The sequence below is a fragment of the Salvelinus fontinalis genome, chromosome 13 (assembly GCF_029448725.1).
Source record: "Salvelinus fontinalis isolate EN_2023a chromosome 13, ASM2944872v1, whole genome shotgun sequence".
NCBI classification, from domain to species: domain Eukaryota; kingdom Metazoa; phylum Chordata; class Actinopteri; order Salmoniformes; family Salmonidae; genus Salvelinus; species Salvelinus fontinalis.
The window spans coordinates 54,970,576-54,985,343 of record NC_074677.1 but is presented as its reverse complement, the minus strand read 5'-3'; the positions used below and the strand labels follow the sequence as shown (position 1 = coordinate 54,985,343).

Genomic DNA, 14,768 nt, shown 5'->3' with positions numbered 1-14,768 from the left:
TGTCCAATCAGATCCAGACACATCTGAAGACAAACCCCTGGGTTAGTATGCTATTGATGTTAATACCATTGTTATTGGACTATAACAACAACCTTTCACAAAGCACCAGCTTCTCAGTTTCCTGCAGCTCTCTATAGGAATGTAGGACATACAGTACATGTAATGTCTAGGCATATTGTCCCAAATGTGACTCTACTCGGCCTGCAAGTGAGATAAAATCCCTAATATGAGTCAGATTTGGCATTGAGATGTCTTCCTCTATTTTACAAATACTGTGCAGGATGTAAATGCATTTTTATAGGCCACCAACTATATGAAAAGGTTTGAAATTCACTGGTTCTCTCCCTTTCTAGTCCAGCCTCGTCCTGGGATCAACTCATGGTGGAGGATGCAGATTAGGATGAGAGGAGAACTGGCATCAATGTTATCCTTTTATACCTGTGTAGTAATAATATATAATATATTATATATAATAATATATAATGACATAGTAACAATGTTGCATTAGCATGCTGTGTTGAACAACTAACATGGTCAAATACATAGGCGACAAAAATGGACAAGACAACTCTGCTGAACCCCACATCAAAGCCATTTTAATGAAGTTAAAGCTATAGGCCTACACTGCGTGTACAGTATAGGTACACCAAGGCACTGTGGCAGTGTTGTCCCCCTCCTATAAACAGAAACACCCCTTTTATATCAGTCTGATGTCAATCATAACGACATCTTTATATCACACGGTCTGATATCCTTGGTTATATGACTGTAGATGTCATAATGTGTGTCATCCCGTTGCTGTTATTCTCTGCTTTGTCATTTAGTTGTCTGAGGGACTGAAATGAGGGAGAGCCCTGCTTTCACAAGGTGGAGAGGTGGTTCACACCAAGGAGTTACAAGAATGTATTTCTTGTGAAAAGAAAAATGTTCCACTCATTATATTACTATTTTACCATTTCTCACACAAACATGATCATAAATCCACATAGAGAGATACACCACATCTCTCGCATGACGTATTTTTTCCATGACCCCTCTCAGCTTCTCTTGAAGATCTTCTTTAATTGGACCATTCCGACAGACTACAGAGAGACACATACAGACCCTTGAAGATCTTCATTTTTTCTCCATTCACTTTGATGGGTCAGAATTTGTTACATGATCCACAGCGAACTCTTTCTTTAACGCTGTTGTTGAACCCAGGCAGAACCTGCACATCTGGGTCTGAATCCAAGACTGTACTCTCTTCATTGGCCAGGATATGTTCAACCAGACATCTCGCTGCCGCTTCAATGTTAGTGTTCTCCTACAAGATAAAACAGAAGACAAAATCATGTACAGCTTCAATGACAAATGAACCTCAGATGGGAAGTATTCCCCAGGCCAGATCTGCTCAGGATTCAAAATCCTCTTACCTCAGGCAGAAGGATGTTGCTAATCTTCCATCATTATTAATGTAAGCTATCAGCTGGGTAGGCCCCAGTGACATATTCACCCAATCAGCCTTCACACCCAACTGAGTAACTCATTAGAGAGTGGCTGTGAGTGTCCCCTTCCTCTCAGGTTCAGTCTGTGAGAAGGGAACACACCTTTCACAGCCTTCCGGACCATTTCACACATTCCTGTTCACATTCCCCTCGGCTAATTAGCCTGTGTCCTTATACCCCAGGGTATGCTGACATTTAATTCCAATGGATCTCATGTATTTATCAGCCGAGTGTGATTGCATTTCATTGAACGCTTTAAAGTAACCCAAGCTGACAATCAAAGGCTGTTGTCAAATGTATGCTCTTTATAATTTCATTAAAAAAAAAAAATGTAACCTTTATTTAACTAGGCAAGTCAGTTAAGAACAAATTCTTATTTACAATGACGGCCTACCCCGGCCAAACCCGGACGACGCTGGGCCAATTGTGCACCGCCCAATCACGGCCGGATGTGATGCAACCTGGATTCAAACCAGGGACTTTAGTGACGCCTCTTGCACTGAGATGCAGTGCCCTAGACTGCTGCGCCACTCGGGAGCCTCAAAAATTAGAGATACTATTTTACATAGTGATCTTCCATAGGGGCAAGACTGTCAAATGTTAGCAGCCCAAAAAGTTCCCCAGCAGGAGTCGGTGGAATGTATTTAGAATCATTGAGATTGTGAGGCTTGTCTGTCACATGCACACACACACACACACACACACACACACACACACACACACACACACACACACACACACACACACACACACACACACACACACACACACACACACACACACACACACACACACACACACACACACACACACACACACACACACACACACACACACACACACACACACACACTCCATTGCAAGTGATCAGACATGATGTCTTTTAGGGCAACACTAGACTTTCTAGCCAGCCACGAAGCAGCCCACATGCTGCAGTTGGGAGAGGCTAGAACTACAGTACACAAGCTTCAGTATCTTTCTTCCTCACCTTGGCTGAGGTCTCAAACCATCCCACAAATCCATTTTCCCGACAGAACGTGTCCAGTCTGGGCTGCTGGGAGCAGACTTGATCGGACTTGTTGGCCAGCAGCACAGCTGGGACAGGTTTGCCATGACTCAGGGTGACCTTAGTGTCCAGATCGTCCTTCCACTTGAGCACGGCATCAAATGTGGAGGCGCGGGTCACGTCAAACACCACCAGAGCTCCCACTGCCTCCCGATAATACACACGAGTCATATTTCCATAGCGTTCTTGTCCTGGGACAAACAAATACAAGAACAGCACACATTAGGGTCAGAGGCACACAGCACTGGTCTATCTATACTTGAATTATATGTATTTAACTATCTAATTATATTGCATTATGACTTGGCAAGATCCAAAAACTGGTCAGGTTTTTCATATTACAGAGAGAGAGAGAGAGAGAGAGACTCCTGGCAGTAACTGCAGTGCTCATGTGACTCTAATATGTGCATGAGACCAGCTGAGCCCAACACAAGACACATTCCTCCACAGTGCACATGAAACACCATAGGGAGAAATACTTTACACTATTCATTAGGACGATTCATGTAACATTGGCTATCTATGAATAAAACTAAATATAAGTCTCATAAAAGTGCGTTAATTCATTGATACGCCTATTGAGTTGTTGAAAACATAAATGTGATTTTACACAAAATGCTAAACTTGAATAAAGTCTGACGAATCGTCCAAACCACTGGTACTACAATGGATGGATATATAAAGTAAAATATTAAAGTAAAATGGACTGGTTAAGACATACCGGCAATATCCCAAAGCTGTAGTCGTATTACGGTGTCACTGTCCCAGTGCAGAACTTTGAGCGCAAAATCGACACCAATAGTTGCGCGATAATGTTGAGAAAATATCTGATGGACATAACGCTTGATGATTGACGTTTTCCCGACCCCAAGGTCGCCTATAACGAGAACTTTGAACAAATGCTCCTGCTGCATGGTCTGACTGTGTACAACAGCCCATTCAAAACGCACACCACAGGATTCACTATTTGCCAGTGATGATGGCTTTCTAAAAGACAGATTATGATTTAATACTAATTCCGTTCCAGCTACAGCCTACATTCTTTCAAGTGTTTCCATATAGAACATTGCATGTTGACTGTAGGCCTACGTCACGGTGCACCCATACGAAATTATGCCTTCATATCCAAAGGATGAAGTCAAGCAAATTATGTAATCCAACTTGATTCCATCGACCGTAGCCAACACGAAATGTTAACTTTTGATCTTATAATATTTTCAGCATAGGCCAACTTTCTCCTCAAAAAAAGTCTACTCCATAGCTCTAACACCTCCGCAATGAGTTTCCCTCCCTCCAGTCGCTTCGAGACCAGTTTTCCACCCGATGTCATGATACAAAAACATTTTAAAACTGCCAAGACTCAGCCACACCCATTATCTTCTACCCTGCAATAGTCTACTGTGGGTCTACTTCAGAGCAGGATTCGCACACAAGCTATTTAACCATTCAGAGGACATTAGGCTACACAGTAGCCCACAAAGATAACCCGAATCTAATCTTCGGGAGAAAAATACCTACATTTGAATGTCCCTTTATAGCACAGGTGTCAAACTCATTCCACGGGGGGCCGAGTGTCTGCGGGTTTTCGTTCCTCCCTTATACTTGATTGATGAATTAACATCACTAATTAGTTAGGAACTCCCCACACCTGGTTGTCTAGGGCTTTATTGAAAGGAAAAAACAAAAACCTGCAGACACTAGGCCCTCCGTGGAATGAGTTTGACACCCCTGCTTTATAGCATCCAGTGTAGCACCCTCTATTGAGAGCAGCGCGTAATTGCGGATACATTTGTCTGCGTTGCTGTCTGGGTTCTTACGGTAATGGTGCTGATGAGGGATGAGTCGCGCTATGTGATGCTGTTGTTACTGCCATTTCATCAGCGGATTTTCAAAAATATCTCTCCATCTTTAAACATGGAATTACCATAAAATGAAACCATCGACAAGTTTTAAGGACGGCCATTAGCCTATTTCACATGAAACTCGCCAGTACAAATCTCAGTGTAGAATAAAATAAAATGATAGCCTAGGACAAGGCCTTTTTGCGGATTACTCCTTGGTGTAAAACACAGCGTTTGACTAGGCCTCCTGGGATCACTGTTTCAGAGAGCATCTTCGAGAGAAAATATTTCTCAAGATCATGGGGTTTGCTATTGCCAGGCGTTGATCGCCCATCCAACAAGGTAATTTAACATAAGTTTGTAGGCCTACATGCCGATGGTGTGTTTAATATGGATTAATATGGCATTGCCACAGAGAAGACCGTTGTAACTCGATCTATGAAGGGCGGAAAGAATATCAGTTAAATGTGTTTTAAATTAAGATGGCTTATTCTAAAACATCAGATTTATGTAGCCCAGACATAACACGTTTCCAAATTTTGGCACGGGTGAAATGAGTATTCAACATGTAGCCTATTGTTTGTCTTTAAACTGTGCATAACTACCCTTTTAATTTGGTTTGTAATTAAAAATCTATGTTATTGCACTTGATTGGCTTTGCACCAACTGTGTTTCTATGAGAGCTGAATATACGAGTTATGAACCAACCATGTTTCTATGGGAGCTGAATGTACGAGTGTTATTTTGCAAGATTTACGCTGGAAAGAGGAGCGGCCTTTCCCTCATTGTAATGTAGGCTAGGGCAGGCAGACTACTGTTTTTCAAGAATACGCAATTAGTCCGTCCGCAGTAGGCTATTGGAATTCTACATTTAATAGTTCTTAGCACCACTCAAGTCGATTTTGGATGTTGCGCACACATCATCACGAATAGGCCTCGAAAAAATAGTCATACCCATCACACAGAACTACATAAAAAAATAGGCCGATAAGGATAACGCTTACAATGTTTACTAAAATTGGAGTCAAACAAAACATTGGAGTAAAACAACCCACTGGACACACACCGGTGAATCAACGTTGTTTCCACGTCATTTCAACGAATATACGTTGAATTGACGCCTGTGCTCAGTGGAAGCTTACAACAGTTGAGCTAAGCTAATGAGGAATATACTGTTTAAGTGATATTCTTCAAGAATCAATGGGTATATAGGCGATCATTAATGAATGTACTGTAGATACTAAGGAGTCTAGATTTAAGCTAGTCTACTTGATTATAGGTTGATTATAGGCCATTTACTATTCGTTAATTTTTTTGCCATAGATTCTGTGAGATATGGAAGCGATATGGCTGTACCAGTTTCGACTCATCGTCATTGGGGACTCGACAGTAGGAAAGTCGTGCCTGATCCGGCGATTCACCGAGGGACGCTTTGCGCAGGTGTCTGACCCCACAGTCGGTGTAGACTTCTTCTCAAGGCTAGTGGAGATAGAGCCAGGGAAACGCATTAAACTTCAAATCTGGGACACCGCTGGACAAGAGCGATTCAGGTTAAGTTTTTAGATTGTATTTTCCTTTTTTAATCGTCCATTGTAAAGACGAAATAATTTGTCTTAAAAAAAAAAAAATTTGATAGTCATCTGTAAATATTATTGTTATAACGATATACAATTTTATCTCTATATTATTAATCTCGGACCCTTTCGTTGTCTTGATGTTGAACCTCACCACTTCTCTGTCACGCCCTTTGTTTTTCCATTTCCCCGCTTCTCAATACTTATATTTACAATTTCTCTCAATTCTGTCTCTCTTCTTTGCTCCCCTCAACCCTCTCTAGGTCTATTACCAGGGCTTACTACCGTAACTCTGTTGGGGGGCTACTGCTGTTTGACATCACCAACCGTCGCTCCTTCCAGAATGTTCATGAGTGGCTGGAGGAGGCCCGCAGTCATGTCCAGCCTCACAGTATCGTCTTCCTGTTGGTGGGTCACAAGTGTGACCTGGAGTCCCAGAGGCAGGTGAGCCAGCAGGAGGCTGAGAAGCTGGCAGGTGCCTATGGCATGCGCTACGTGGAGACATCGGCTCGCGACGCCATCAACGTGGAAAAGGCCTTCACTGAGCTAACGCAGGACATATTTGAGCTTGTCAAGAGCGGTGACATCAACATCCAGGAGGGCTGGGAAGGGGTGAAGAGTGGCTTTGTGCCCAATGTGGTGCACTCCTCAGAAGAGGTCACCAAGAGTGACCGCCGGTGCCTCTGCTGAATGTCCTGTCTGTCTAGTTGGCTTTACCCCCCCCCCCCCCCCCAGCCCATGCATTCCAGTAACATTATGACCCACTAGCTCCCTGTCTTATCACCTGGCATTTATTTGGCTCTCTCACTCCTATCCTGAATACTGGAAGGCCATATCAGCTCTAGTCTACCACTGAAGCAAAAATGGACAAACCGATTTGGGTCGTTCCATGAAAAGAGTGCCTTTTGTGTCCCTTGGATATTTTAAGTAGAAATTGTGCACCAATATTGCATTTGAATAGCCTGTTGCATTTTGACATGTCCCTCTCTCAACCCTGTGTCTCTTCTAGGAGGATTTTAACCCACTTAATCGCAACATTTCTCAAAGTAACATTTTGTTGCTTTGCCAAAGTTATTTCCGAAGATTATTATTAATTTCATGTGATTAGTGATTCATTTATGTCTGTCCCTCATTTTAAGGTCAACGGAACTCCCGTTTTAATATGGTGAAGCTATTCCTTTTAAAATATCTATATTTTTTTAAAGAAACATTGAACATATAATAGTGAAATCATAGTGTAAAAGCAGGTGAGCTGGTTCTACAATTTTGGGCCATTTTCTGGTGTTGTGTGGTGGAAAACTGAGCGGGTCGAGCATAACATGTCAACCCCTGTTACCCACAAATAGACAGGCTAGAAATATTCTAACAATGACATTTCTTAGGGTGAAGCTTGCATTCAATTGCCATTCCACGTCACAAGGGGATTGATGGCTGATTTAAGATGAAATCGTCAACCTTGTTATGGTCAACCGTATTTGGCACTTAATAGGCAATTGCTATAGTAATGGGAAAACTTGTTTTTTATGAAGTTGAACATGTGCTGTCACATTATGACAGAATGTTAAAATTAGGTGAACCCCCCCCAAAATATAGCAAGTTACACATCTCAAAAGGCACCGAATTGGTGGAACGACCCAATTGCCAAAGTAACCTTCCTCGCGTCTGTCTTACCTGTTACATGCACTTGAAAGAAAAGAAATGCCCTGCTTTATGATGAGATTTTCCTCTCTGTAGTTATGCCTCGTCTTGTGCCCTACGGAAGGAACACACCTCAAACTTTACAAGTCTGTCCTGGAGTCTGGAGCGCTCACACAACTTTCGGGAGGACACCTAACCTCCCTCGTCTGTTGCTGGCTGGCGTGTGCAATACAAGGGGATACCAAATCTAGCTCTGCTTTTTAAACCCTCTCTATGGAAAGATCCAATTCACAGAGGGAAGCATGTGTTGTATTAGCACTGCGTGAGCATGTGGGGAATGGCACACTGCTGTGTGCAATGCTTCCTCTGCTTTAGTTTGTGAGACTGATGGCACCACCAGACAAATGAACAACCCGAGAACACATCATTGCCATCATCCTTTTGATCATAGATAAGATGGAACCAAAGTGTGTGTGTACTGATTCAGTTGTCAACTGTGTTTCTATATGAGTATCCACAGGGAATTTGTACCGTTGAGTGTGGGTATGCACTGTGAAAGGCCTAACATCAATGTTTTTATTGCGGTTTGCGTCCTCGTTGCTCATATTAAATGCACAGTTGGTGACAGAAGGTAAATGTACAACATATCACGCCTTTTAGCTACCCTGTCCATCGATCATAATCATTACAGAGAATGTGTCTCATGAGGAAGCAGTTTTATTTACTCCATTGGCGTAAACTGTAAGCCCACCCCTTAAACATTGACATCTACCCAACGATAATGCCTCCTGATGAACACTGAAGCTTTAAATGGGGTCGGCCGTCTTTAAATAGGGTTGTTTGCCTTTAGTTTCTTAAGACCTCCATACTGTATGGTCGTATGCTTGTAGTTTCAACATGATTATAAGCAACATTCTGCATAAAGCAACATGTCCGATATTTCTTCCCGCCCTACACTGTTAAAAAAAAAAAAAAAAAAAAAAAGACTCTTTTGGATCAACCTAAAAAATGACTCCAACTGGTTACAAGTAAATAAGTTAGGTTTTCTCAATTGAAAAACACTACATTTGTTGAAACCAAATATATGATTCAATGGCAACAGTTTTATTTCATTATTACCAAACCTATATTTGAAGTTGCAATGTATTTCTTTCAAAACTCAACTTACTTTTCCCCTTTCGGTTAAACCTAATAAATAACAAATACAAACTCATATTTCATGTAAATGTAACCAATTTTTTCCATATTGTTCCAAGTTCACTTTTTAATTTGGAATTACCTATCCAACTCCCATTAAATCAATTCCCTGTAAATCAAGGAATTAAGTTGGTCCGATAACTTGAAATAATGTTTCTAAACATATTCTTTATACATTTAGTAGCCACAATATCATGGCCAAGAATTAGCTACCTTAACATAGAAACCTTAACAGGCTCTTTAGTACCATATGCACTCATGCAAGTATCATTACAGATGCTGTCAGTGTACAAGTTTGAGTTAGAATAACAGATACAATTAGACCACATTAACAGGAACGACATTTACTCTCACAGGTGGGCAAAAATAACTAACTGAAAGCCACGCCCCCAATAAGCTATACCTCCAGCGCTTTTGATAGGCTGCCGCCGCTACATTGCCGCCGCTATTCAACGAGCATGCGCTCATGAGGTGTTGAAAGCAATTTAGAACTTTCATTCAATAAAAAAAAAAATCGCATTGATCTGTCAAATTTGTTATTTGATTTCAGGGAAATTTTATAGAATAGGTTGAATGAACCAAAGTGTCATTTGTTATCATTCCAATCAGTAAATGCACTGCAGAACAACAGCATCTCCCCACTTTGTTACAGTGTTTTAGACTCAGCCATGTGCTTTATCTAACCATTAAGACTTCCGACCTCAACCCTTAGTACCTCCTAAGCAGTTTTCCTCCTCAATGCCAGTTTCCACCCACCTTATTACAACTTTTCGGTAAGCTACGAACCCCTTTGCTTCAAGGGCCCCCATGTCCATATTTCTGCATGCTAATGCAAGCAGACCATGTCTGAGAGCAATAATCAGGAGCCTCCTGGGTTCAAAGTATCTATGCACCGAGAAAGTAACCATTCGCTCTAAAGGAAAGCTACAACGTGCGTTCGTTCATTTTACTGTCCTCCAACCCTCACAATGTGTTGAACAAGAGGGTTGTTCATTGCCGCACGTGTATAGTTGCATTTCACCCATTTTACATTTGATTTTCCAAAGAATTACAAGTGTCTTAATGGATTTCTGATATAACATATTGTAAATAGCCAGGGTGTACTGGGTGCATTTGTTTCTAGAACATGAAGTGTAATATTGGCGTGACAGAATTCCTGTTTTACTTTCTCACAATATGGGGAGAAAATTCCATCCGTTTCAATATTTGTAGGATGTATCATACAGTAACTGGAGTGGAAAGGGAGAAGGCTTTGAATGGGTGTTGCTCTGTTCAGGATATTAAGATAGTTTTGGTTTCCCCCACTTTCACTGAAGTCTTACCCATGTATCATATAAAAGGAGATATATGAAAAATGAACGTCCACAACCTTCATATTGACATCCGGTATCTAAATATCCTACATGCTTATTGAGCCTACATGTGCCAGACACATTGCAGTCTGTTGTTGAATGGACTCCTGTCTCCATTCTCTGCTTAAGCCAGGTTCCAGATCAGCTGCTCATTTAACAATCACAGCACTGGCGCCAAACAACCGTTGTCTTTCTTTCTAAACCACTGACTGACTGTAATATAGGGTATCGTAGAGAGAACATTCAGACAGACGGTTCTCTGTAGTTCGTGATCTCTGCTAGACACCGGAGGCTCTGGATGACGCAGTTTACCTGCACAACGCCATGTGGCGGTTTGAAACGACGACATACATCTCTAGTCAAAGCAAAGATGCATTTCCAATTCATTTTATGTGACTTGTAAATGTTATTTGAAACAAACGTAAAGCCGACCATGTTTCTTTAGCGGTGTGTAGGTTTGGGACGCATAGAAGGGCAGGTTCAATGTCTCATATGCTTGTAAGAAATAAACATTTGATCTCAGCAAAGGCACGGGCAATATTACCAATGCTCTATGATGCCCATCCAAAATACATGTGTTCAGTGTTAGTTACCTCTGCATGCACACTTATAACCCCAATGACTTAGATATTCCCCCAGCCTGGAAAAAACATTCTGTTTATTCAACAAGGCGTTCAAAAGAATTTGAAATTCCGTAAGTGAAACTGGATATGCAAGCAGGTCAAAGCACATGGAGACTAAATTAATGTAACGTCGGTGATGTATCTATTTGTACCACAAATATTCTGTGAACTAACTCCCTATTAAATTGTGAACACTGTTGATACGAAAATAACCGTTTGTAGTCTCCATTAGTGTAATGCTGCAATGCCATGTACAAACACACAAGAGGGCAGCACACACTAAAGAGTTGGCGTTGTAAATGGTTAGACGGTAACAATCACAAGGCGCAACATTAAAAGTTAAAGACACGTGTAGTTAAAATACAGGGCGACAAAAACATGTGGGATTCTACTGTTGATCTAGAAAGAATTCCTATTGAATGTATATAATGGAATCTTAATCAGCATCGCCCATGCACACAGCGAAGCGGCACCATGTAGCCATGTCCAGCTGCATCCAGTGGTGGGAAAAGTACCCAATTGTCATACTTGAGTAAAATTAAAGATATAAAATTACTCAAGTAAAAGTGAAGGTCACCCAGTAAAATACTACTTGAGTAAATGTCTAAAAGAAAGTGGTTTTAGATATACTTAAGTATCAAAAGTAAATGTAAATGCTAAAATATAATTAGGTATCAAAAGTACAGTGTATTTGGGAAAAGTATTCAGACACCTTGACTTTTTCTATATTTTGTCACAGCCTTATTCTGAAATTGATTAAAAAATAATAATAATAATAGCTCATCAATCTACACAATACCCCATAATGACGAAGCAAAAACAGTTTTTTTGAATTTTTGCAAATGTATAAAAAAAAACGGAAATATTAAATTTACACAAGTATTCAGACCCTTTACACAGCACTTTGTTGAAGCACCTTTGGCAGCGATTACAGCTTTGAGTCTTCTTGGGTATGACGCTACAAGCTTGGTACACCTGTATTTGGGGAGTTTCTCCCATTGTTCTCTGCAGATCCTCTCAAGCTCTGTAAGGTTGGATGGGGAGTGTTGCTGCACAGCTATTTTCAGATCTCTCCAGAGATGTTGGATTGGGTTCAAGTCCTGGCTCAGGCTGGGCCACTCAAGGACATTCAGAGACTTATCCCGAAGCCACTGCTGCGTTTTCATGGCTGTGTGCTTAGGGTCGTTGTCATGTTGGAAGGTAAACCTTCGCCCCAGTCTGAGGTCCTGACTGCTCTGGAGAAGGTTTTCATCAAGTATCTCTCTGTACTTTTCTCTGTTCATCTTTGCCTCAATCCTGACTAGTCTCCCAATCCCTGCCACTGAAAAACATCCCCACAGCATGACGCTGCCACCACCATGGTGCCAGGTTTCCTCCAGACATGACGCTTGGCATTCAGGATAGAGTTCAATCTTGGTTTCATCAGACTAGAGAATCTTGTTTCTCATGGTCTGAGAGTCTTTAGGTTTCTTTTGGCAAACTCCAAGCAAGCTGTCATTTGCTTTTTACTGATGAGTGGCTTCCGTCTGGCCACTCTACCATAAATGCCTGTTTGGTGCAGAGTGCTGCAGAGATGATTGTCCTTCTGGGAGGTTCTCCCATCTCCCCCGATTGCTCAGTTTGGCCGGGCAGCCAGCTCTAGGAAGAGTCTTGGTGGTTCCAAACTTCTTCCATTTAAGAATGATGGAGGCCACTGTGTTCTTGGGGACCTTCAATGCTGCAGACATTTTTTGGTACCCTTCCCCATATCTGTGCCTTGACACAATCCTGTCTCAGAGCTCTACGGATAATTCCTTCGACCTCATGACTTGCTTTTTGCTCTGACAACTGTGGGACCTTATATAGACAGGTGTATGCCTTTCCAAATCATGTCCAATCATTTGAATTTACCACAGGTGGACTCCAATCAAGTTGTAGAAACAACTCAAAGATAATCCACGGAAACAGGATGCACCTGAGCTCAATTTTGAGTCTCATAGCAAAGGGTCTGAATACTTAAATAAGGTATTTCTGTTTTTTAAGTTGCTAATTTATTCAAAAATGTCTAAAACCCTGTTTTTCACTTTGTCATTATGGGGTAGTGTGTGTAGATTGCTGAGGAAAAAATAATATTCAATACATTTTAGAATAAGGCAATAACATAACAATGTGGGAAAAGTCAAGGGGTCTGAATACTTTCCAAAGGTACTGTAAAAGTATAAATCATTTCAAATTCCTTATATTAAGCAAACCAGACGCCACCATTTTCTAGTTACTTAATTTACGGATAGCCAGGAGCACGCTCCAACACTATGACATTTAGAAATGAAGAATGTGTTTGGTGAGTCCGCCAGATCAGAGGCAGTTGGGATCACCAGGGATGTTTTCCGGTGCTGCTAAGCATTCAGAATGTAACAAGTACTTTTGGGTGTCAGGGAAACTGTATGGAGTAAAAAGTACATAATTAGTGGAGAGAACAGTCTTTGACTAGGGTGGCTGGAGTCTGACAATTTGTAGGGCCTTCCTCTGACAGCGCCTAGTATAGAGGTCCTGGATGGCAGGAAGCTTGGCCCCAGTAATATACTGGGCTGTACACTCTACCCTCTGTAGTGCCTTGTGGTCGGAAGCCGAGTAGTTGCCGTTTTCTCTTTAAAGTAGCACTTTAAAGTATTTTTACTTAAGTACTTTACACCACTAGCTGCGTCATGAGGTAGATTTTGACAAAGACACTAAACAGAGGCAGCCAAGGCAGCAGGGGCACCTAGAAAGGGGAGAGAAAACAGTCATCATTTTACTGCATCTAGCTGTATTATAAACTGTAACGACAAGGTTGTAAGCCATGAATAAACACTGCACGTGTTGTTTACACCTTCAATAAGTATCCAGAAACTAACCTTGAAGGTGAGGGCTTCCTTGCTCTCAGGTTGCCTCCAGATGATAATGACACAAAGGGCACAGAGCAAGGCCAGGAGAATCTGAACACATCATATTCATCACATGAACCAAATTAAAAGAGCGACTGGAAGAAGAAAAAAGTTGATTGAAAACAGCCTGTGGCATCTATAGGCATTTATTCTGGTTATTTTAGTGTCAAAATTGACTACAATGTGTAAATAGGATAACTTGAGTCAGTCAGTCTCGTTCACAATGTAATTTGAAAAATTATTATGAAATAAAGGTATGTCACGGAAGGAAGGGTACGTAGATTTTCCTTGGGTTGGGTTATTTCAATCCTGCCCACAGCTGGCAGCACCCAAGTAATCATTAATTCGAAGCACTGATCAGTGACCATGGTAAATTTGGTTTCACTCTTGATATCCCTATGGGGCTATTTAGGGACCATCAGTAAAAAAAAAAAAAAAATGTACATGGGACAATCATTTTTTTAATTAAGAAGCTAAAATGTTCAATGACATAAAAACCTCAAACTATAAATTGTAGAAATGAATATACAAATAATGAATGCATTTAATGAGAACACTAAAAAGGTTTGAAACATGAAAATATTGTCCCATTTACATTGTGTAATATATTGACAGTCCCTAACTAACCCTCACAGATATCCAAAGTCAAACCTTCTTTGCCATGGTCGCACTGAAGCTAATTGGCTAGCTTGCCTACTTCCAGACAAGACCTGGTTAGATGGTTTCAAGTTATCTAGAAGGGTGAGTGTCTAATTGTCAAAACAGTACAGTTCATGTATAAAATTTTTAAAAAAGCTCAGTTGCCCATTATTTGGGCAACCAAGGCTAGAAGTGGCTATGAAAGAGGGGGGGGGGGGTCTAAGGAGCATAGGGGGTGCAAAGGGCGTGTTTGTCTCAGTTACTAGATCTCAATCCAATTGAACACTTAAGGCCGATTCTAGAGCGGTGCTAGTGACAGCGTTTTCCTCCAACACCAAATAATGGAATTTCTCATCGTAGAATGGTTTCGCATCCCTTCAAGGCACATTGAAACTCTTATGGCAGCCCAAAGCCCTGAAGATATTGGCTTTTTTGGCAGTTACCTGTA

The 14,768-nt window shown here is 41.2% G+C and overlaps 2 protein-coding genes across 2 annotated transcripts; one reads left to right on the top strand and one right to left on the bottom strand.

Annotated features, from left to right (window-relative positions):
- Nucleotides 1-574: 574 nt before the first annotated feature.
- Nucleotides 575-4,058, bottom strand: rab38c (RAB38c, member of RAS oncogene family). The gene is made up of 3 exons (XM_055943577.1): nt 3,275-4,058; nt 2,476-2,744; nt 575-1,306 (listed from the first exon to the last, which is right to left on the bottom strand). The coding sequence occupies exons 1-3, from the start codon at nt 3,465-3,467 to the stop codon at nt 1,145-1,147; spliced, it is 624 nt and encodes a 207-aa protein (XP_055799552.1). The 5' UTR covers nt 3,468-4,058; the 3' UTR covers nt 575-1,144.
- Nucleotides 4,059-4,361: 303 nt separating this feature from the next.
- On the top strand, nt 4,362-10,990 carry LOC129869081 (ras-related protein Rab-39B). Its single transcript, XM_055943574.1, has 3 exons — nt 4,362-4,736; nt 5,718-5,944; nt 6,232-10,990. Exons 2-3 carry the CDS (start codon nt 5,730-5,732, stop codon nt 6,656-6,658), a joined length of 642 nt encoding a protein of 213 aa, XP_055799549.1. The 5' UTR covers nt 4,362-4,736; nt 5,718-5,729; the 3' UTR covers nt 6,659-10,990.
- Nucleotides 10,991-14,768: the final 3,778 nt, after the last annotated feature.

Bases quoted from the DNA above. Each gene is read 5' to 3' on its own strand.
- LOC129869081 (XM_055943574.1), top strand. From the start codon at position 5,730: ATGGAAGCGATATGGCTGTACCAGTTTCGACTCATCGTCATTGGGGAC. The intron at 5,945-6,231 runs GTTAAGTTTTTA...AACCCTCTCTAG, and splicing joins GCTGGACAAGAGCGATTCAG to GTCTATTACCAGGGCTTACT.
- rab38c (XM_055943577.1), bottom strand. From the start codon at position 3,467: ATGCAGCAGGAGCATTTGTTCAAAGTTCTCGTTATAGGCGACCTTGGG. The intron at 2,745-3,274 runs GTATGTCTTAAC...TGTTTGTCCCAG, and splicing joins ACAGCTTTGGGATATTGCCG to GACAAGAACGCTATGGAAAT. The intron at 1,307-2,475 runs GTGAGGAAGAAA...TTTATCTTGTAG, and splicing joins GGTTTGAGACCTCAGCCAAG to GAGAACACTAACATTGAAGC.